Source organism: Pelodiscus sinensis, chromosome 1 (genome assembly GCF_052426305.1).
Source record: "Pelodiscus sinensis isolate ZL-2025 chromosome 1, ASM5242630v1, whole genome shotgun sequence".
Lineage (NCBI taxonomy): Eukaryota > Metazoa > Chordata > Testudines > Trionychidae > Pelodiscus > Pelodiscus sinensis.
In genome coordinates, this window is record NC_143052.1 from 312,286,877 (window position 1) to 312,311,648 (window position 24,772).

The 24,772-nt window shown below is 43.3% G+C and overlaps 1 protein-coding gene across 1 annotated transcript in view; it reads left to right on the forward strand.

Annotated features, from left to right (window-relative positions):
* Positions 1-24,603, forward strand: part of MPHOSPH8 (M-phase phosphoprotein 8) — a 46,867-nt gene extending 22,264 nt beyond the window's left edge. The window contains exons 6-14 of the mRNA XM_089775567.1: positions 548-673; positions 754-842; positions 7,317-7,457; positions 8,062-8,148; positions 10,571-10,725; positions 13,007-13,161; positions 14,171-14,298; positions 15,749-15,832; positions 23,500-24,603. Of these exons, the coding sequence (XP_089631693.1) occupies positions 548-673; positions 754-842; positions 7,317-7,457; positions 8,062-8,148; positions 10,571-10,725; positions 13,007-13,161; positions 14,171-14,298; positions 15,749-15,832; positions 23,500-23,541 (1,007 nt within the window). The 3' untranslated portion in view covers positions 23,542-24,603. The remainder of the gene's footprint in view (positions 1-547; positions 674-753; positions 843-7,316; positions 7,458-8,061; positions 8,149-10,570; positions 10,726-13,006; positions 13,162-14,170; positions 14,299-15,748; positions 15,833-23,499) is intronic.
* The last annotated feature ends 169 nt before the right edge of the window (positions 24,604-24,772 follow it).

Consider the following 24,772-nt stretch of genomic DNA (forward strand, 5'->3'; position numbering starts at 1 on the left):
TTGTGAGGAACCAGCTTAAAAGCCACCTCCTAGTGCACTCTGGCTCCCAGGGAGCTACCTGCCCCCTGCATCAGAGGCAGCAGTGGGGGAGAGGGGGGGGAGAAGGGAGCAGGCAAAGGCTACCTGCTCCTTGTGTGTAACTGTTGAAATTTTCAGCGATTGCATGTTTACTTGAGTAAATGCATTTTAACATCCCTAATTGACACCATCTCCTAAAATAACATACTTTTGTTTTTTAAATGTGAAGAAAAGTAACCATGTGTGGTTTTTTGTCTGATTAAATTCTTGGGCTAAGCAAAAAGTTCCTGCCACTAAAATTGTATATCGTTTCACTGGTTAGCTCTTCTTTTGTCCAATTAGGTTACTGAGTACTTCTGCCAATTGGTTATTTAGGTCCGATTGTGAATCATTGTGTATAGTTTGGTTTGGGCGGGGAGAGAAGCAAGATTCTATGCAAGTTATACTGCCAGTAAATATAGCCAGCATGCATTGATTACATTTTGTTGGTTATACAAAACAAGTAATTTGTTTTGGGTTTGTATGATAGATGGAAGGCAACAAGTCTTGAGTTTGGGTATGGACATGCAGTTGGAATGGCTGACGCTGGAAGACTTTCAGAAGCATTTGGATGGAGAAGATGAGACTCATTCTTCAACAGAACCGTTATCAAGTAGTAAGTAATTTTTGGGAAGAGGGGAAACATTTCTTATTTTGTTCTAAAGTGAATATTCCAACTGAATGAATTTTTTTCAGCTCTACTGAGGGATGCTGTTAAAAATGGAGACTACGTTACAGTAAAGTTGGCACTTAACTCAAATGAAGAATATAACCTGGATCAGGAGGTAATATCTTAGAGGAAGTATTAAAGGTATATTTTTTTGTACAAATCCAGTGTAGAGGAGACTTTACCTACAGGTCTTAGGTTAAACTGTTCATATTTGAAATTGGTAAGCAAATATGTGCATAGTTAACTAGTGCAAATACACTTAAATAGAACTCTAGACTCTAAATTGACAGGTAAACCAGAGCTAACTTTCAGATATTTGGTTGTAGCTTACAACATAGTTGCGTATTGGGAACTTTAAACGGTTATTGAACTCATCACCATTTCCTTTAAGTAAAACAGGTTAGCTCTTTGGGGGTTTGGTTCTGTTGTAAATTACTATATGCTGTAAAACTTGACAAGTATTTCTAAAGTGTGTACTCCCAAAACATAAGCATGAGAGATGAATTGATTAACAATTTTAATCATGATTAAAATCCGTGAGCAAGAAACATTGATTAAATCATGGGGTTTAATCTTGTTTTACCTCCATACTTCTTTAGTTATTTTTAGGGCTGTCAAGTGATTAAAAATTTTAATCTCAATTAATTGCGCGATTAAAAAAATGTAATCACGTGATTCAACAGGGCAGCACTGCATGGAGCCTGGGATCAGCTGGAGCTCTTCTTTGGGTAGTCCCCGTGGGTGCTCCACGTTTGTTGTCGGGCTGGTCCCGGCATCCCGAATCGGAGCTTGCCAGAGCTGTCATCGGCTGGATCGCGTGTGCGTGAGCAGCTTTTGCGCCTTTGATCAACCGCGCGCGACCCGGCCCCCGCTAGTTCCTTCTCATCTGCCCTTCATCGCGGATGGATCTCTCCTCATTTACCTCACAATAAGTTAAAGAAAGACTTACAGAATAACTTCTCACCTTCTGCAGTTTACTGCTTTGTTCTTCAAAAGAAAGAGAAAACAAAACAACTCTGATATATATTTCATTTTTAAGAGTTATAGTTGGAAGCGTGGCTCTCCGATACTGTTGCCGTGGCAGCCCTTAGTCCCTCAGGGCTCATCCTCTCAAGAGAGGATCCGTTTCCACAAGTTTTCTAGTCAGTTTTCTGTTGTAGTTCCTGTTCCTGTTACATTTAAGTCCCGTTCTTCCAAAAAAAAAAAGGAGGGGGGGGGGGCGGACGACAACAAGGCAGCATAGAGAGGCACAAAATAAACCCCTCTCAATCTGTTAAAATGCCGGGTTCCCCCGGCTTCAAAAAATGCTCCATGTGCAGAGAGTCTATGCCGCTCTCTGATGGCCACTCTGCCTGCGTCCGCTGCCTTGGGGAGGCATATATCCCCCAAAAATGTGCCCATTGTGTGAAGCTTACAACTAGAGCCTGCAAAGAGCGGGAACGATGACTTAAGGAGATCCTGTTTGATAAGGCACTGATGCCTTCAAATTCAGCAGGCTCCTCTGCTTCGGACCCCACTCTGGAAAAGCGGAGGGCTCCTTCCCCGATTGTGCCTTCCCCAAAGAGGAAGAGAGCCTCTCCTGCTAAGTCCCTGCCAATAGCCCTGCAGTTGCGGGGGGGAGTGCAGGAGATAAGTCGGGTACCTCTGGCTCCAGGGCAGCCCGCACACCGGCAGCAAAAAAGCCGGCCAGCATGTACAAGACTCGGCTGCCACCAGCACCGCAAGCAGCTGAGGAGCCTCTTAAAGAGCCAGCTCCATCGGCACCTGTGCTCCCAGTGCCGACCCCACTAACCTCTGCAGTCACTCCTCCTCACAAGGAGCTGTCCTCAGCACTGTCGGCACTGGGAACGCATACTACGGAGCAGATGCCTGCTTCATTACACTCAGTTGAGCTTACAACCTCGCAGCCTGCATGCCATGAGCAGCTAGCACCACAGCCTCCTAAAGCAGCATCCAGATCAGATATCCAGGTGATCTCTCTCACCCTCTCCAGAGCCATCCCCTCACCCATCTACTCATGCTGACCACACAACGGGTTGGAGGAAGGATTATAGACGCAGTACATCTTCTCGTCGTCATTACCATAGGGAGCGTAGCTGTTCGCATCACAGGTGCTCCAGATCTCAATCTCCTTCCAGGCACTCGCCAATGCACTCACCATGGCGTACGTACTATGTCAGGCACAGCAGTGCTAGGTCTTCTAGACGCTCGTCAGTTGCAGCCTCTGACCGACATTATTTGCATTAGTCCCTACTACGGCAAACTTTCTCAGTATAGCCAGTCGCGATCTCGTCGCAGGTCACCATGCTCCTGCTGGTTGATCAGCCCGCGTTCCGTACACTCCAGACCGCAAGAGCAGTCCTTGCTCGGACCTGCGCTGCCTCCGCAATCTCTGACCCTTCAATCGCAGCAATCGGACCCGGAGGAAGGGCAACTATCAGACGGAACCAGACATGTCCCCTAATGCTTGCTCCTCCGTGCCCTCGCCAGATGAAGCTGTAACTCCGGCCGAGACGTCACCTCCTCAAGATCTCAAGGAATTCCAAGACCTTTTTAGACGCGTAGCACAATCCCAAGAGGTACAACTTACTGAGACCTAGGTGAAGCAACATAAACTGTTAAAAAAATTTACACCCGAAGCAGCAGCGGAAGATTGCCCTACCAATAGATAAAGCTATTATGGAGGTGGCCGAAGAGATTTGGCAAACGCCAACATCAATACCACCTACTAACAAAAGAGTGGATAAGAAGTACTTTGTACCGTCCAAAGGACTAGACTTCCTTTTAATCACCCTCAGCCTAACTCGCTGCTCGTCGTCGCGGTCCACTATGAGGCAAAGACTCCTCACTTCAAGAACTCCCTGCCTGATAGGGACTCTAAGAAGGTAGATTCATTCGGGCACAAGATCTATTCTTCCTCAACCTTACTCCTCCGAATTGCCAACTACGCTGCCCTCCTATCAAATCATAATTTTGACAACTATTCCAAGATCCCGGAACTCGTGCAACACCTTCTGGATAGCAAGAGACCCCTTCTAAAAGCTGTAGTTCAAGAAGGATTCATGGCATGCAGGACATCCCTTCAAATCGCCGCTGATGTAGCGGACACCGCAGCGCGAGCCATGGCAACGGGTATCTCATTGCGCAGGGCCTCCTGGTTGTTGTTGGCAGGAGCCCCTAAGGAACTGCAGGCCAAAGTTGAGGATTTACCCTTCGACCGGCAAAAGCTGTTTGCCTCCACGACTGATGAGATTCTTCACTCGGGGAAGGACTCACGTACTACCCTCAGGACTTTGGGTATGTACACGCCGCCCTTCAGGCGAAGGAGATGCTACCCGTTCCAAAGGAGGTACAATTATTCGTCCTATAAACAACAGCAACGCAGACCTGACCAGCCCAAATTTAGACAGCGTCCGCAATGCAAATGCCAACAACAGAATCGCCCACCAGCCCAACCTGCTTCTAAGCAGTAGGTTTGACTCCTGTGCCAAGGACTCGAACACATCTCCAGTGGTCATCACACAAAAGCCTGTTTCTAGCATATTCAATCATTGGCTGAAGCCCTACCTCCACATAGAACGGGTTCCAAGGGAATTTTGGGGAAAAGGCTTTTACTCCAGGTACTTCCTGGTTCCCAAAAAGTCCGGGGGCTGGAGACCGATTCTTGACCTGAGAGGTCTAAATCGTTTCATCCGCAAGCAGTGCTTCAAAATGACTATGATGGCCAAGATCATACCAGCACTAAACAAAGGAGACTGGTTCGCAGTCCTAGATTTACAGGACACATACTTTCATATCTCATTACGTGTAGCACACAGGCGATTTCTACGCTTTGTAGTGGGGGACAACCATTTCCAGTACAAAGTACTTCCGTTTAGCCTTGTCTCGGCACCAAGAGTGTTCTCCAAAACACTGGCGGTCGTAGCAGCTCACCTAGGCAGAACAGGAGTGGCAATTTTCCCTTATCTGGCCATTTCCTGATCAAGGGTCACAGTCATGCAGAGACCTTCCACGTGGTGATGGCCACTCAGGCTCTATTCAAATCCCTCGGCCTTGTTGTAAACATGGAAGAATCCCGATTATAACCAACACAAATCCTTACCTTTATAGGAGCTCGGTTGAACTCCCTTGAGGAGCGAGTGCATCTGCTGGTCGAGCGTTTCTAAGCCATAAAAGACTTAGTAAGAACAGTCCTGCAGTCCCCAATACTACCAGTCTGCATATACCTACAGCTCTTGGGTCATATGGCGGCTACTACGATCATCATGTGGCATGCAAGGCTACATCTCCGGTGCCTGCAGCATTGGCTGACCACGGTATACAATACCATCAGACACAGTACTCGCAAAGCCGTGGCACTACCCACACGGGTCAAGGAGTCCTTGCACTGGTGGACTGACCCCAACAACATGCTATCAGGAGTCCCATTTCAGGCTGTGCAATCATCAAGAGAGAGAACCACAGGCACGCGTCTCGTGGGCTGGGGTGCACACATGGGCACCGAAATGGCCCAGGGCCGTTGGTCCTTGGCAGGAATGATGTTGCACATCAACCTCCTTGAGCTGTGGGCGGTGTTGCATGCGTGCAGGCAGTTCAGGAGACACATAAGAGGCACAACGACAAGAATCCTCGCAGACAACATCGTTACAATGTACTATCTGAACAGGCAAGAAGGTACCCGCTTCAGGTCCTTTTTTGTAGAGGCGGTCCGCTTGTGGAAGTGGTGCATTCGAAACAACATCTTTCTCGTGGCTTCATATTTACCCGGTGCAAACAACACCATTGCAGATGCGTTGAGCAGACACTTTTATCAAGACCATGAATGGCTGGTGCACTCCTAAGGGCCTGGATCCTCTTATCTCACCACTGAATGTCGTACTGGAATATATTCTCCAGTTGCAGGCTGCTGGTCTATCCATATCATCACTTAGAGTCCATGTAGCAGCAATTGTGGCTTTCCACCATCCCATCGAAGAAAGGTCGGTGTCTTCCCATCCCATGATGACATTCTTTAAAGGTCACGTTAACCTCAATCCTCCATACAGACCCCCGCCACCTACGTGGAGTCTTGACCTGGTCTTAGATGTCCTAACACGACCACCGTTTGAACCCCTAGTAACTGTACCAATGCCGGTCCTTACAATGAAAGTACTTTTTCTCCTCGCTATAACGTCTGCACGCAGGGTGAGTGAGCTCGCAGCACTGATGTCATCACCCCCTAATACAGTTTTTACCAAGGATGCTGTAACATTGAGATCTCATGCAGTCTTTCTACCGAAGGTCTGCACTGATTTTCATATCAACGAGCGAATCGTTCTACCATGCTTTTACCCAAAACCTCACACGTCTCGGCATGACGCTCTCCTGCACACTCTAGATGTCCGTCGGGTATTAGCATTCTATATAGATAGAACCCGTGATGTTAGGAAGACGGACTGTCTTATTGTTTCCACTTCAGGGCATTCTAGGGGCCAACCCCTATCAACCCAACGCATTTCAAAGCTCGTGGTCTCTTGCATTACTACCTGCTATGACATCTGTAAGAGGCCGCTTCCATCACAGCCTAGGGCCCACTTTACACGGGCAATGGCTACATCAACACCCTTTGTGAGAGGAGACCCTCTACGGGTATGTCTAGACTACATGCCTCTGTTGCCAGAGGCATGTAGATTAGGCTACCAGACATAGGAAAATGAAGCGGCGATTTAAATAATCGCCGCTTCATTTAAATTTACATGGCTGCTGCGCTGAGCCGACAAACAGCCGATCAGCTCTGGCAAGCTCTGATTCGCTGCGCTGGGACTAGCCCGACACCAAATGTGGAGCACCCATGGGGACACACTTCGAAGAACCATTTCCAAGGGGCAGCGCAAGGTATGGAGCCTGGTGTCAGCTGGAGTCCCCAGCTGATCCCCAGCTCTGCTTGTGCTGCCCCCTTTGAAGTGCTGTTTTGGTGCTTTAAAGGGGCAGTGCACTAGGAGTCACAGATCAGCTGGGCACTCGAGCTGATCCCCGGTCCCACTTGCGCTGCCCCTTTGAAGTACCAGAGTGGTACTTCAAAGAGGCAGTGCAGCATTAACACCTGCAATTAACGCATTAAAAAATTAACGTGTTAATCCTGTCCTGCGTTAATCGCAGGCATTAACACGGGTCAGTTGACAGCCCTAGTTATTTTCGTAAAGAAAGGTTGATAATTGGTCTGGTATCCATTATATCATAGTAATTTATGACAAATTTTGCTAAGTCTTGTTAACCAGGAAGATACATAATGTCTATAGCAGAGCTAATGGGAGCAATTTAAATGTGGCTTGGTTATAGTGTACTTGTCTTCCCTCCTGCCACCTTCCCCCCTCTACATATGTCTTGACTTCCTTTTTTTTTTTTAAACTGTAGATGATCCATGATGGTGTCCCTGAGCTGTGCTGAAACATTGGGTTATCAAAGATTCTAGCACATTTCAGAGACATCATCATGGTTCAACCAGTACTTACATGGAACTGTGGTGTAACTGGGTACCTTTTCAGGTATAGTTAGTGTAAACAGGCTCCTGTTTGAAGATCTGTATTTAAAAAGTAAACAATTGTTGCAGGATTCAAGTGGAATGACTCTAGTGATGCTTGCTGCCGCAGGAGGACATGATGACCTCCTCCGGCTCCTTATCAGGAAAGGAGCGAAAGTAAACTGTAGACAGAAAAATGGAACAACTGCATTGATACATGCAGCTGAAAAAGTGAGTTTCCGTTAACAGTAGTCCTACATCTGGATCTTTTTTCTTCAAGTTCAAAACTATTGAGCTTGCTTTATCTAGTTAACTGAAGTATTTGTTTCAGATTTGTGTCTGCCAGATACTCGGATTGGTATTTAAATTGTAGCACATCATCTTCTTTAACTATATTCAGAACTATCAGTTAAAAGTCAGCAGTAAACTAACCAATCTGCTGCTTGTCAAGATTTACTGACAAAGCAGTCAACACTGATCTAATGACAAAATTTGTTTTATTTAATTTTCTTACTGTGTTAATGTAAATAAGAGTGTCAATTTATTTGAAATTTCAAATGATAAAATACTAAGTTTTATGTAACAAAGTTTTGTCCATTTCATTTGGAAATTATCAGTTCATGAAATTGTCTTCAGAATGAAAATTCTTCAGTTCATGACTTGGGAGATGGGGTGAGACTGTTAAAAGTTTGTAGATGAATTTGACCTCCAGAAGCTATGCAGTATCACATTGATGCCTTATTTTAGGGTCTTTTATAATATTGATTCTGTATTTAGCTTTCTGTTTTGAAATATTTGTATATTTTAAAGTTTAACTGTTATGTTCCTTTCTAAGAACTTTCTAACTACAGTGGCTATTCTTTTGGAAGCTGGGGCCTATCTCAATGTCCAGCAGAGTAATGGTGAAACTGCTTTAATGAAGGTAAATGCATTTTTTCCTGACATCAACATTTTAGCAAATATACACTTGAACCTCCATGCTCTGGGAGCACCTGTGGTACAGAGGAGGAAGTGGCTTTGCATGCTGCTGCTCTCACTACCCCCAGCTGGGGTTACTCAGCTCAGCAATACGCTTCCCCTGCAACTTTTTCCTCACAGCACCCATAGTGGTGGGAGTGCTGGGGGTGTCTGCAGAGCAACATATGCCCTTGGGAGCGAGGCAGCAGGTAAGCACCCTGCCCCTGTTCCCCTCATGCCCAGACTCCACAGCACCCTACTTGTCCTGGCAAAGTCTTTAGTGTGGCATACCCTGTTTTCCAGGGTTACCGGATTAAAGAGATTTAAGTGTATAGGAGGAGGAATGTGGTATGTATAGATACATCAGTGGCCCAGGTCTGTTTTCGTCATCTTTTTTTCTTAAACCATACTTTAGGCTTTAATTTAATTTATAGGACAAAGATCTATTACATGTGTCAGAGCCCTCAGACCGCAGTCACTAGTGCAGTAATCTTTCAGTCATGTATTCATTAATTTAGTCCTACTAAATGGAAAAGCTTATGATAAAGCAGTGCTAAAGTTGCATGTTGTGTATATAATCCGAAAACACATGTTATGTGCTCATGGGTTTAACTGCAGGGTTGGTTTCCCTCTCCACTTCCCTGATCAAGAGAGTGGCCTGCAATTGTTAACTCACAATGTAATTCTCAGCAGAAAAGCGAAAACTCCAAAGAGTGGTTGCTTGAGATGCCTTCACACCCAATTATTTTTGTCCTCGGGTCATAACACAGAGTAAGGTTTTTTGGAAGAGAAGATCAGTCAGTGTTGTAATGGGGAAATACTGAGACCCTGAATGTCTCTGGGAAGGTTAGTAAGTTAATGTCTTTTGGGGGGCCAACTTCTGTTACTGAGAGAGAGAGAGAGAGAGAGAGAGAGAGAAGCTTTCAAGCCACATACAATTCTTTCAGTTTTGGGAAAGGTACTCCCAGCATCAGAGCAAAATGCAAAGTAGAACAGTTTTTTGTTTGTTTGTTTTTTGTTTTGTTTTTAGCATAAATAGCAAGCATGTATTGTAAGAGACCCTTCAAGGTAGAGTGACCCATTAATATCCCTGCATCCAAAAACAAACAAACCCCATACATAATTTTGTGCTTAGCACAGCTGTTCTCAAACTTTTTGGGCTCTGGAGTTCTTTACATGCAAAGAAATTTATGCAGAGCCCCAGCGGTCCACTCATTGTATGTATTGTACTGATCAATGTTTCCAGTTTGTCAACCTTGCAGAGCCCCTGGAGATGAGGGCCCCGTGGAGCACTGTTTGAGAAACACTGGTCTAGCAGATGAATTAATTTTAACCCCAAGGCTCGTCTTTTGAAAGTGGTTTTCAGATTTCCTTTGAGTATGTGCACTGATAGGTCAGATATCGTTCCACTTTGCATTTTGTTGTGGTGCTGAGAGTACCTTTCCCAGGCCTGAAGAAGAATTCTTTGTGTGGGGCTTGGAAGCTTCTTTCTCTCACCAACAGAAGATGATCCAACAAAAGACTACCTCACCTGCTTTCTCACCTATATCCAGGGAATGACATGGCTACAGCTATACTGCGTACAGCCTTGGAAGAACAATCAGCTAGGTGTACTATATGTAAAGTTCTATTCAGTGACACATTACATCTGCTCTCGCAAGGAAATCCATGCGTTGACATTTTCATACGAGGATTAGATTGTCTCTGTTAAATGAAATGGATAATTTATTGGAACAGCATAATTTACTTAAAAGGAATCCTGAAGAATATGGATGACCTATAGAATCATAGAACACTAGAACTGGAAGGGACCTCAAGAGGTCATCAAGTCCAGTCCCCTGCCCTCATGTCAGGACCAAGTACCATTTTAGATCATTCCTGGGAGATGTCTATCTAACCTGCTCTTAAATATCTCCAGAGATGGAGATTCTACAACTTCCCTAGGCAATTTATTCCAATGTTTAACGACCCTGACACATAGGAAGTTTTCCTAATGTTCAACCTAAACCTCCCTTATTGCAATTTAAGCCTATTGCTTCTTGACCTATTCTGAGAGGCCAAGGGGAACAATTTTTCTCCCTCCTCCTTGTGACACCATTTTAGGTACTTGAAAACTCGTAGCATGTCCCCCCTCGGTCTTCTCCTTTATGATAGGTTAATAAGTAAGAGTCTTATAATTAATATGAAATTAAAATTTAGAAAGAATTGAAAGTATTGGAATGTAACTGGTAAATCTGTTGTGATTCTGAGTTCATTTTCATGAGCTACTCAATCCCCAGTTATTTTTTTTAAAATACGGGTTCTGCTGTAATTCAGTACTCACTACAAAGTATTTTGCTACTTCACAAGTTGTGTCTCTCTCCCCTACCCCCTTTTTTTATGCGTAGGCTTGTAAGAGAGGAAATTCCGACATTGTTCGACTTATGATTGAAAGTGGAGCAGATTGCAACATTTTGTCAAAGCATCAAAACAGTGCACTTCATTTTGCTAAACAGTGTAATAACGTACTAGTTTATGACCTGCTTAAGTGTCACTTGGAGACGTAAGTAGTCTGTCTGCATGGCTCTTTATTGTCTAAAACTTCACATGTGCTTCATGGATTTGGCTTAAATAAGTTCCTCAGAGGAAAATGAGACATGCTAGGAAAAAATGCAAGCTTCCCATGGTCAGAAAAAATGAGCAGTACCAAAATCACATAGGGGTGGGCAACCCAACCGTTTTTGAAATACTGAATAAAAGTGCAGAATGAGGTGACATACTGCTGTCAGCTGGGCTAATAGAGAGGTACCCAAGCTTTTCTTATTGTGTATCTCTCTTCCAGCTTCCCACATACTCCTATCCTTCTAACCACTGATACTTTGCCATATACCCAAATTTATGTACAGATAAAGTTACAATACAATAGATTCAATTTAACATCCCTCCCTCCCCTCCTCCTCCCCCTCCCCAGGTCTGAACTCAGTAAGACCATACGGTTGTTATACAACTGAACCAGTGCTGTATCGTGATTGAAGGTGAAGGCTATGTACGACTGTGTTCTTGATACATCTTGAAGTACATTAACTACCATATTTTATATAACAAATTATATAAAATGTTAACGTTTTCTCCAAGTAACCAATTTGGAAAACACAATTAATAAATCCACCACCACACAGTTTCTCCTGCCTATCCCCCACAGATGTCTTATGTACTCACAAGTAGTATGCATACCCCTTATTTAATTTTAAAAAAGATGTACCTGTATAGTGGTCTGGAGTCACTATTATTCAATAGTACCCACAGTTTGCTAGGTTCAAACACATGAAGATAATCTCAGAGTAGAAGAGTTTTCAGTATAAAACCATCATCTTTATGAAGAGAGGGGGAGGTGGTATAAAAATGCGTAGTTAAAATATATACATCTTTATAGAAGTGTCAGTTTTCACTTGTCCATTTGTCTGCTTACTCTTGTTTCTCTTCAGTTTGTATAAATCCTTTGCCTTTTACTAAAGACTTAGTTGACAAATATCTGTAGCACTGCTAGGTAGAGGGGAAGAAACAGTTTTGAAATTAACAAAATCTCAATATCAAGCAAACTAGGCCTTTCCAAATCCTCAAAGTCCTTCAGATTCAGAACTCACTATTATACATCAAGGGGTCTCATGATAAAACCAAAAGTTTTAGTTTGAATTCTGGAGATAATCTCAACTACCAGAGAGGGTGGTCACTGAATAGGATTAATTTAAACATTTACATGAAATTGAGCATCTATAAAGTTAAGAACCAGGAACCCCTGAGTTCTAATTCCACTCCAACCATGGGTACGTCATTTAAACCTGTTTATTTCAAGAGTCCCTGTTTCATATGGGTGTTAAGTAACTACCTGTAAAGGTCTAAAATGCGAAGTATTATTGACAGATGTGTCTTGACTCACTCAATACAGCCATAACCCATATCAGCTCTTCAATAGAGATATGAATGGTTAACTGGTTGACCAGTAAGCCTCACCTTTAATGGGTGAGGCTTACCAATTCTGGTTAACCAGTGGGGGATGGAGCAGCTCCCAGTCTGCCGTGGGCAGGGGGCTACTCCAGCTCTGTGGGACCCACCATGGGCGAAGGGTGCTCCAATCCAGTGGGAGGAGCCCCTTTTGGTGGTTGGTGCAGAAGATGCTCCAGCCTGGCCACCCCTTTATTCAGTTAACCAGTTAAACATTACATTTAACTGACTAACCGATTAAATAGGTTTTTACATCCCTACTCTTCAGTAGGAAACTTCTTTCGAATTTTTGTTCAGCATTGATTGGGAGTTCTCTGTTCTCATACAAGCATCCTTAAGTGAAGCTATAAATCATCCTGGCTGGTAGCATAGTATTGATCAACACAGTAGCACTCTGTCTCTGCCTGGCCATGGAGTTATTCTGAAGAGGTTGAGTATTTTCCTCTTGCAGGAATTTTATTTCTGTGTTGGGGAACTTTCCAAACCCATCATCACCAGTTTGAATTTTTTGAAGTGTGCCTGTCTCAAGCTTATTATGGTATTTAACATCTTCAAACCTGACCTAAGCAGGCAAATCTCAAAACCAGACTAGATCCCAGATTAAATATGTTAGCGGCTCTTCATTTCCAGGACTTGGGATATGTCTCCTCTTAAATGCAATGCAAGTTATATAAGCTTTGGGAATTAGGAATCCTAAACCTTGCCATCTAGAATCCTTCTGTGCCTCAATAATTGGTACATCCATTACAGCTAGTAATCTCTGCACAATAATATGATCCTTCTCTAAAAGGAAATGCAGTTCATCTAAATCACCTGTAAGCATAATTTGTTTGCTTATTTAGACTCTCAAGAGTAGCAGAAGATGCAATTAGAGATTACTTTGAAGCTCGTCTTGCCTTGCTGGAACCTGTCTTTCCGATTGCATGTCATCGTCTATGTGAAGGACCAGATTTTTCTATGGATTTCAACTATAAACCCCCACAGAATGTGCCAGAAGGTAAGATTAGAATCTGTTTGTAATCTGCGGTTAAAATGAGGTATGATATTACATAATACTAATTTAACCATAAATGTCGTCATTTCAGAAACTTCCCTTTATTTCATTTTGTTATTTTTTAAACAAAACCATGTCGCTATTTCATTCCTTTTGGCCTTGTAACTTGTTACTTTTCAAGGCCTTCCTGTCTGCTTGTTAGTCAAGACCTTTCTGTACCACACACATACCTTACATTTTATAATGGATAAATCCAATTACTTAATTCATATTTATTCTACACCTTGCGGCAGTGACAAAAGCAGTTGTCCTGCAATGAGCTTGTTTCCCACTGGTTTTAGTCTAGAATTTTTGTGGTTCTGAATAGGAACACCTATGCACTGGTCATGCATCTTTAAAGGAATAAAGTTTAGTATTTGTCAGTATTTGCCAAAATAAAAAAGCTGATGATCTTATGAATAAAGAACAGTGTAGGCAGCAAGGGAGGGGGGGCAGGAACCACCTGGCTCCCTGTGAGCACAGGATGTGCCTCCCCTTCCCTCCCTGCGCTGCTGTGTGACGGAGGCAGCAGGGTGGAGGGCAGGGAGAAACTGATAAGCACGTCGACTTTTAAGCAAGGTTTCTGTGCATGCCGCAGACCTGCGCCCCTCCCTTTGCTGCCTCCTGCCTCCCCCCCCCAAAAAAAACCCCTCACTGCTGACTAAGAGGCCCGGTTTTGCCACAAATAGAGCTTGCTCTGCAGCTGCAGCCCCTTTCTGCAAGGGGTCTAAGCTCGATCAGCGTCTGTCTGTGTGGGGAGCATGGGTCTCTCATGGACAGGGGCGGCAGCTGCCACCCCACTCTGCTGCCTCTGTATCCGATACAGAGTCAGCAGTTCGAGGCGGCAGGCAGGATCCAGTCTGTGTGGGAAGCTGGTTTTTAAACAGTGAGATGTTACTGATTTGAATCATAAACCTAATTTCAGATGAATGCATTTCGTAAAATAAATGTGAATTAATTGTCCTCCCTTTAGGATCTGGAATTCTTCTATTTGTTTTCCATTCAAACTTCTTTGGTAAAGAAGTAATTGCTCGGCTCTGTGGACCATGCAGTGTGCAAGCTGTGGTTTTAAATGATAAATTCCAGCTTCCTGTATTTTTGGTAAGTATTGTTCATTTAACTAGTTACTCTGCTTTCCTAGAACCTCTACAAAAAGCAAACATGTAATCTTTTTAATGTCAAGGGATTTGAATCGTATTTCAGTCCCAGCATGTTACTTATGACATCTGTTAATATAATAAACTAGAAGATTTACCCAGTATTGCTTGGGTCCTTAACTCAGTTTTTGTTTTTTTGGAAACGAACATAAAAATGACATGCTTAATTTAAATCATTGCTCTGGGGTAAGGCTGGAGATAAGGGATTCGGTATGCAGGCTGCCCGGGGGAGAGATGACTACCAGTCATCTGAAGAAGTGGGCTGTGCCTACGAAAGCTCATGATACTATCTACATGTTTTGTTAGTCTATAAAGTGCTACCAGACCATTTGTTGTTTTTACCAGCCCTTGGTGTAGCAGTTTGGGACCAGGTGAGAACTGCCTCTCCATGGCTGCTGCAGCTCCAACAGGCACAGCCAGGGGAGGGGTGCATGTCCCCCAGCAGGGGCAAGTCTACATTCATCTGCCCTTGTGCTCTCCGTCAAAGTGAGGAAGGCAGCAAACAGCACAGCCAGCAATGTCCCTGTGTTGAATCAGGAGGGGAGAGCTTCTGTGTTCCTCCCTACAGGGCACCACAGGGAGGTGGTATGAGAGGCTTGGGGAAGGGGATGGGTATGGGCACTCACCCCTAGCTAGCCTCCTTCATCTGCTTGATTCTGCATGAAAGTCCCATTCCAGCCACATCCCATTATCCTGGCACAACAAACCCTTACCTTGCTTTAAGTTATGGTAAGAGGAAGTTGTATACCAAATGTAGTAGTCCTAGCTCTTACTGTAGAAGGAATTCTTGAACAGACTGACAAACTCTCTCAAATATACAGTAAATTGCAGAGGGCTTTTTTTTAAACAATCAGTTCTGGAAGATCTCTAGAAAAACAGTAGAAACCGCTATTTAAATGTTTCCATTTTCCTGTCACCCTGAATTCACTAGCCTTGGAATCAGGTGAAGCATATCAGTAAGGTGTTGAGTTGGAGACAAATTCAGTCTTAAGAGTCTTTTCTGGTCAGCATCTGTCAGTGACATGAACATTTTAAAAACTCAATAATCCCTGTCTCCTACCCATGAAATAATTAAGTTTGAGTTAAATTGTTTTACATTAAGTATACTGACCTGATATTTTCAGTAATTAAACTTGTATTCCTTAATTTCCCTCTCATTGGTGCTTCAGTACAATCACATTCCCTAATTCTGTTTAACAGACAATGGTGCCCGTACACAAAAAAGCTTATTTAATGTTGTCTTGGAACTATCTTTTTCCAAAAAAATACAGTTGTTGTAGTTACGGATGAGAAGTTTGGAGCTAAGAACAATCTCTGTGCTTCTCTGGGCACTTTAAGGTGACACGGTTTTGCCACACACCAACATTAACTTATTGTAATTTTTTTTCTTTTAGGATAGTCACTTTATTTATTCCTTCAGTCCTGTTACAGGCCTTAACAAGCTTTTTATACGGTTAACAGAAGCACCTACTGCCAAGGTGAGAGATGCTTTTATGTATAAAATGAATGTGATGAGAGCTTAGGGTAGAGTGATTTTATTTTGACAAACTTCATTATCTTTCTCTTCTAGGAGTCTTAGAACTCAAAATTATAGGCTTGGCCTATAAATGTAAAATTATTTAAAGTGTACCTCATTTCCTTAATTCAGTTGCCAGTCCGTTTCATTTGCTGTCTCACTTTCTGCCAGAAGTCACTGAAGGACACCACTTATAAGATTCACTTTCTGAAGCTAGAAATATTTCAATCCTATATAAACAATAGAGCAATTCATACCCAAGAATGAAGTGCTTAAATTGCACTAGGACTAAATATTGCAAATGGTGATCACTAGATCAATAATAGGGAGTAGGCAAAGGTAGCAGTCATTGGATGTGCACTGAATGACATGCTGTGCACAGAGCAACTACCAGCCTTCTTTTGTTAAAACAGAGTATAATTGGTTTCAGTGCAATGCAAAGTTCAAAAGCCGTTACCAGGAGCTTTCATTGAGGGGAGGGTGTGCAGAAAGTCTGTTGGATGCTGCCAGATGTGACCACTACAGGAACCCAACTGTTACTACAAGAAAAATGATAGGTTGATCCTGTCCCCTCTGGAAGGGGGAGTTCTCCAAGGAGTGTTCTGTGGGTGTTCCACTGTAAGTGTTTTGGCACCCTGAGTTTATAATCTGAGATTTATACCAGCAGTATCCCTGGTGGGAACATGCATGCAGTGCCATCTCGATGTGCAGTGCAGCAAATGGTAACTGAAGCACATCATCAACCGTCCGTCAGTTCCTTCTCTACTACATTTGGCTTAGGTCAGAACACAGCAGCTCTTTGCTTCATATTTCTGGTAAAATTCCTTTATTCCCCAAACCTATTCACAGGTTCCTTCTTTTCTTTCTTACTACCCAAGTTCAACTTTCCCTCTTCCAAAAAAAAAAAAAACCTTTAGTTACTCCTTTTCCCTTCAATGGTTTCCATCGTGGATTTAAAAGATGCCTCACTTGCAGGCTTTCCCTACTTACATCACATGATATGCTCTGTGCATCTGGGTGCGTTGGAGATGCACAAGTTCCATAGAAATGCCCTAACTGTAAAAAGCTGTCAGTGAGATCTCTTAGGGCAGGGATTGCCAATTAAAACTGCTCCTCTTGGAAAAATAATTGAGACCGGCTTCTGAGCCAAAGTCCCAGACTCCATCACTTCAAAAATCACCCACAGCTACTTCAGATTAGGATCCCCATCCGCAGGACCCTCCAACTAAGAAAACCTCTAAATCAATGGTGGGGATCATTTTTTTGAATCAGGGCAGCTAACCCACAGAAAACGCAGTCAGGGGCTGCACACAAGAAAGAAGCAAAAAAACCCCAAATCTTCACTGATGTGGCCTCCAATTAAGAAGGAGAAAAACTCCCCACATTCCTCTCGCACACCACCAGCAAGGGCTTTGCAATGCTGGGAGACAGCCCAGAGCCTTGGGGGGCCAGATCCAGCCTCGGAGCCTTAGGTTCCCCACCCCTGCTCTAAACAAGAGACTATCCTTTTCTGGGAAGGATTTTCCCTCAAAGTGCCTGCTGGTGCCCAAGTCCACCTTGGTTTTGATGGTACTGTCCTCGGACCACCAGATGCTGAGCACATCTGGTATAAAGAAGTCCTGAGGGGCTCAGGCTTCCAAACAGCCATGGCCTCCAACAGGCTCAAAGGCCAAGAAGAAGATGGTCGTACCAGCATCAAAGGAGTTGATGGCACCAAAAGAACCTACCTCTCAAGCTCTTGTGCTGATGGCACATCGATATAGGCAGGCACGGACCTGGTGTAAAAAATAGCACTGAGCTTCTCTGTACTGAGACCGCCTACCTCCTTTGTGGACTCAGCCATATCTTTGGTACTGTCCTTCTTTGTACTGAGACCACATGCAGACTTGACTTTATCCTCAGTTGTGTGCACTCTGCTTTTTGGTACCCATGGTACTCCGATGCACCAAGGGCCTAGCAGACTAATAATACCAACTAGCTCTGCTCCATCCTTTTCAAGGGATGATGCTGAAGAAAAGACTTTTCTTACCTCATCATTCATCCCCCAAATCTACGACACCGCCTCCGCCTAAGGTATCAGAATTACATTCCCATGGATGACTCCCATTCCCCTTCCTACCACTTGGCCAAGCTGGGACCCATGGACCCTCTATAGAGTGCAACAACCTGCTCTTCCTGGTCCCCAAAGGCAAGAACTCCCATCTCAGCCTCATCTCGAAACACCTCAAAAGGACACAGAGAACTTGGAGTACATACAGGAAGACCATTGCATGCCTTCTGCACTCCTGTCATCATCATTGTCCCCAGATGAGACTCCTGCCCCTATGACTATCATGGCTACCATTGGAAATGACTTCAAATCCTTCCAAGATTTGTTCAGAAGAGTGGCAGAATCATTAGACCTCTCTTGCAGAGTTGCTAGAAACACAAACTCACAGATATTCTATAGCCCTCCCCTTCAGCAAAGCTATCTTTGTCGATAAACGACGTTTTAATGGTCCCTGCCAAGGTAATATGACAAAACCCCACATCCATCCTGCCACTTTCAAAGCAAGCAGACTGGAAATATTATGTCTTAGGTCAGAGAGCCAAATTTCTTTTTTCCCACCTCACCCCATATTCACTAATCATACAGACGGTGCAACACAGGACATTTCAAAACAAACCCCTATGATAAAGACTGGAAAAAAACTGGACATTTTTGGTAGGAAAGCATACTGATCGGCCTCCCTACAGTTACGTATAGCTAATTACTCCATTCTGTGAAATACACCTACAATTTGCTCAAGAAAATGAGGCTTTTTATTGATAGAGGACAACAAAGATGTGTACAAATCCAATATAGTAGAGGAATGACTCCTAGCAAAGACCTCTTTGCAGGCTTCACTGGACTTTGCCAACACTGCTGTTAGAACTCTGGCAATGGCAGTAGTCCTACAACAGATACCCGCCCTGGCTTCTCCTTTCTGGATTCCCTAAGATACAAACAATAGAAGATTTACCATTTGAAGGCCAGAAATTATTTGCGGAGACTACTGATGCCTCCCTGCATACCTTAAACTTCAGGGTGACTCGAGCTGGTTATGTATGTCCTTCAACCCAAGAAAGGGGTGCTATTATACACAACAATTCCATGAGTCACCTTACAACCAGCAACAGCGTGCATATGATCAGACACACAGGCAGAAACAGGCTCCAACATCTCAACCATTTACTTCACATCAGTCATTTTGAAATTTTTGTTGTGTTCAATAACACTTCCACAACCGGATTGCCAACACCACAAGCAAGAATTCACCTTCTGTCTCCTCACACACTACACAACTTGGGAGCAAATTACATCAGAGAGATGGGTACTGGAAATAGTATCACAGAGCTACTCCATTCCCTTCGTATCCATCCCAGCTACACAAGGCCCTTCTCTGTGTCTCTTCAGGGACCCCTCCCATGATATTCTGTTGAGCAGGAGATATAGCATCTCCTGCAACTAAGAGCCATAGAACAGGTTCCCAGCCAATAGAAGAGAGTGGAGTTTTATTCAAGATACTTTGACTTCAAAAAAGACCACAGGATGGAGGCCCACAGGTTGGACCGCTCCTTCTTGTGCAAAAGCCCCTTCCACAAAAATGGTGGCTCATTAGGTATGCAAATGAGGTGCAGCGATATTCATTGCTGCACCTCATTTCATATCTTCTTGCGCAACAATGCACAGTGTAGACATCGCTTTAGTGTTCTAAACAAAAGGTGCGTCTAGACTACAGGGTTTTGTCGATAGAAGTTTTGTCGACAGATACTGTCGACAAAACTTCTGTCCACATAGAGCGTCTAGACTAATTCAGTTCTGTCGACAAAGCAAGCTGCTTTGTCGACAAAACCCTGTAGTCTAGACACAACCCTACATGCAATAACACCTTCTGTTGACAGAACTCTGTCGACAAAAGGCGTTATGCCTCGTAAAATGAGGTTTACCAGCGTCGACAAAACTGCTGAGTTCTGTCGACATTATGTCGACAGAACTCAGCGGTAGTGTAGACGCAGGTATAGTTTTGTCGACAAGTCCACTTTTGTCGACAAAACTCTGTAGTCTAGACACACCCAAAGTAAAATGCTTCCTAGGCTGGCGGGTACAGCCACAAAACCTGTGCACCAGAGTATCCTTCCAACATATCACACCCACCCTATTGCTCACTATAGATACATCTCTGAAGGGCTGGGGGGCACATCTCAACCACACCATCAAAGATAGCTCGCTGCCCGTGAGACAACAACCCATGTCAGTGTGCTCGATCTCCATGCTGTCAAATATGCATGCAAATATTTCCTTCCCCTTATTCACAGCAGATCAATAAAAATACAGACAATGCAGCATGTATGTTCTACATAAACTGTCAATGAAGGAGCATGCTCATACCACCTATGTGCAGAAGCCATCAACTTAAGATATAAATCAAAAAGAATTTTCGGCCACCAACCTGCCGGGATGCCAAAACCTGACAGGAAACCTATATAGGCACTTTCACAGCAAACACAAGTGGGAGTTCACCATCAGGTTCTTAAATACATATTCCAGGCCTGGGGCTTTCAGGACTTATCACAATTTAAAATTCCCCAAGAATTGCTTCAGGGCTGGACTTGGGATGACTTCCAATGGAGGTGCTCTTCTCATCAAATGGGACTGTCTCCTCCTGTACAATTTCCTCCTGATACTACTATTCAGCAGGATCTTTGAAAAATCATATGGGATAATGCTGACGAGCTAGCTAGTTCTGATCCATCTGCCTCAGAATAGGTGAAATACATAATTCGCCATAAATAAGACTAGCACAGGATGCACTTACTCCCAAAATTGGCATTGTTTCCTTCCCTGGGTGGGATCGCAATCCATCTCTCTGCATTCCACACCACTTCATAAGATTCTGGACTGCATACTCTCCTTAAAGAAACACTGCCTGGCTAACATCTCAAGTAAAGTACACTTGGCTGCAATCTCCTGAGACCATAACATAGATGACCATACGGTCTTTGCACAGGGACAAAACCTTTTAGAAAATTGCTCAGACTTTTTATATTGATAGTAGAATGTTCCATGGGCCAAATCATATTTAATCAAATACTATTGAAATGGATTTCTTCATGCATCCACCTCTGTTACTCTAGAAAGAGTATTGGTGCACTGGGCAAAATATGAACATTCTAAGAGGGCAATGGCTACCTTTTTATAGCATTCCTTAATGTCCCAATTCCAGAATATGCAAAGCAACCACATGGGCCTCCATACACAAATTTGCAAAACATTATGCCATAGACAAATACACCAGTTAGGACACACAATTTGATACAGCTGTACAATCTAATGTACATAGCCTTCGAAACCCCTCCCAGTCCAGTAAATTACTGTACCATAGACTCCTCCAGCGGAGCATCCACTGGGTCACTCCTTGAAGAGGTGGTTATTTACCTCGTGCAATAACCTATGTTCTCTGAGATGGTTGCCCCTGTGGGTGTTCCACAATCCTCCCTCCTCCCCTCTGTTTTGGAGTCTGATATAGTTCTCCACAATAGAGGAGGAATGGAGGGCTGGTTGACTGTGTGTGTCAGTTACTGCTCGCAGCCTCGCAAAATGGCAACACATGCACACACACACACTGCCACGAGGGGTACTACTGCTGTAAATACAGGTGACCCCTGCACTTACAACGGTTCTCCACAAACCAATTAAGTCGAGCCCTCGTAAGTCAAACCCTTTTTTCCTATAGGAGCAATGATAAAAATGGGGATTCCATTCCTGGCCCACTTTGCCTCTTGCGAGTTGTAGTCCCCAACTCGCCAGGCCCAGAGCCAGCCAGGGGCTGTACAAAGTGGAGGCGGTGTGAGCTGCTCTCAGAGCCAAATGGGAGCTGTGCTGGGTGGAGGTGGCGGCCGTGGCAGGGCGGTCGTAAATGTGGGGGGTCATAAGTTGGGGGTCGCCTGTATCTGTTTATAAACACAGGGTACCAAAACACCTACACTGATGTACGCACAGGGACAACCATCTCAAAGAAGTTACTACACAAGGTGAGTAACCACCTCTTAGTTCTTATGTCTCTAGCATCTCAGAACAATGTAGTTCTCTGTTTAATTATGCTGTCTCTCAAAAACATCAGCATTTCCTCCCAAAAGCTTTTAACCTAGGATCAGCCATACTGAATGAGACTGAAGGTCTGTCTAGCCCAATATTCTGTCTTTTGACAATGACCAATGGCAGGTGCCCCATAGGGAGTGACCTGAACACATAATCAAGTGATCAATCCCTGTCACCCATTTCCCAGCTTCTGACAAACAGAGGCTAGAGACATCATTCCTCCCCATCCTGACTAGTAAACATTGATGGGGAGCTATCCTCCATGAATTTATCCAGCTCTCTTTTTGAACCATGTTAGTCTTCGACTTCACAATATCCTCTGGCAAGGAGTTCCACAGGTTGGCTGTGCATTGTATAGAGAAGTACTTCCTTTTGTTTGTTTTTAAACTTACTATTTTGAACTTCATTTGGTGACTGCTAGTTTTTGTGTTCTGGGAAGGTGTAAATAATTCACTTTTTCCACATCCGTCATTAAGAAGCTCTCTGCCTTACCTACCAGGCTACTAGGTCTTCAATACATGGTCCTCCAAACAAACATGCTCTGCACACCGTATCTTTCAGGCAAGCAGCAAGCGTGCACATAAACTCTCACTTGACAGACAGCAACTTACCCCAAGGGTTACATAATCACTCCATCTTCATCTGGAGAACTCCCTTTAGCTGCTCCTGTTCACTAGCTCCTTTAGTTGCTAAGGGGTAGTCTTTTTAAAACCATGTCCTTCCTGAGTAGCTTAGCCACCTCCTGATTAAGGCTTGATGGGTATTTAAAGGGATTTAGTATTAAAGTCCCATTAAGCACCTCTCAGCCTTACCTAGCAAGTTGCTATCTTTTGCACATGGTCCAAAAATTGATTGCTGCCTATTATGATAAAGGGAAGTACAGGCAGTCCCCGGGTTACATGGATCCGACTTACATCGAATCCCTACTTACAAACTGGGTGAGGCAACCCCGCACTAGCTGCTTCCCCCCAGCAGACCAGGGAGACGCAAAGCTAGCGCACCCCCTCCCCAGCAGACCAGGGAGATGCGGAGCGGCTTTTCTCAGCAGACACCTCAGCTTGAGAATAAAGGACTGAGGGAAGTGAGGTGTGGGAGAATAAAACTGAGCTCTGGAGAAATGTTTGGCTAGAGTTTCCCCTACAATATGTACCAGTTCCGACTTGCATACAAATTCAACTTAAGAACAAACCTACAGTCCCTATCTTGTACGTAACCTGGGGACTGCCTGTAGTTCTAGTTGAAGATCCTGATCGAGTACACTAATTTACAAATTGTTTGCTTAATTAACGAGAAGATGCTTAAAGGTATTTCAGTACACTGAGTACTTTCCTTAGAATTTTTGATTTTCAAAATGTTCATTTTAGACTATGGGTCAAAAAGACCCTGATCCACTAAGTACAGATTACATAAATTCCATTTTTACTTCAGTTACTATTAAGTTTCTTCCACCTTCCTTTTTACCAGATTATATGGACATTCTTTTGAAGTATTTTTTTCCCTTCTTGCAGGTAAAGTTGCTCATAGGCGCATATAGAGTGCAGTTGCAGTGACCTCATGGAGCTAAAGGATAATGATTATTCACTCAACGCTTTGGACATACTTCTGATTCCTCTATTTTAGAGACTCCTAAAGCAGTTTGGAACTTTGGCACATGCACTATTCTCAGATTGTGTTCCCATCTTAACACATGTAATCAGGCAATCTATTTGAAAATACCTGTTGGATAGCAGATAAATGTTCTACTCTAATGGGTGGGAAGGGGTTGTCAGTTTTATTTTGTACAGGTGTAGATGTATTTGTGCCATACCTGTAATTCCATTGTTTTTCTTTGATTTGTGGAGTGAGTCCAAACTGCATATTTCAGCTTTTCCACAATGTGGAATGGTGCATATAAGAGCTAGTTAAGAAAATTAGAAGAAATGTCTTTTTTTTTTTAGTAATTATAAAGATCTTCATTTGTAAACAAAATTTTTCTACTTGTCCTAATGGTAATGTTTCCATGTAAAATGCACAGCTGGTGTATTCTTAGAGCAGTGGGCAGAATTAACTTAAAGTTTCTGCATTACATGCTAACGGCTGCATTCTTGTTGGTGGATAAAGGAGATCAGTCAGTCATCAGTGGGACTTCATGTCAAGAATAAGCTAGCAGTTAGACTTACGGTTCCTTCAGGTCATGCCTAAGTTTGTTTTGAAAGCATAGTTTATATTAAAGTTTCAAAAGCTACTTTTATATTGGAGAAACAATTGATAGTTTTACATATAACTTTTCAAGTCTTCTCATGTACACACAGAGGAAAATACACACCTACCAATAAACTAGACCAATTGTAATTACTTTCAGTTGCAAGACAATACTTTTATAGAGAAAAGGATGCTCACAGGGTTCTGATTATTTAAAACCTTTTAAGTGAGATTTCATATATTGCCCTCTAATCCAGACGTTAATTCCTCAAAGCAAAGAGCTGCTATCTCTTATTTAAATGGCCTGTTTTATTAAATGACAGCATTTCTGTAATGATTTTGTGCTGTTAAATACAAATGTAAAACTTCTGTATGAAGTATAGAACAATATTTTGTTTGTAAATTAAACGTCTCTTTGAAAGGTAAAAAAATCCAGATTGTGCCTTGCTGTTCTGGTTGCTATATGTAACTTACATGCCAGTATGTGCCTATATTGTTACCAAAACTATTGTGGAAGAAATACTTATTGTATTAGAGTGCTCACCATTAAAATGGTGTGTCTGTGTTTTTAAAAAAACCTAATTTTATGTAATTTCAAAC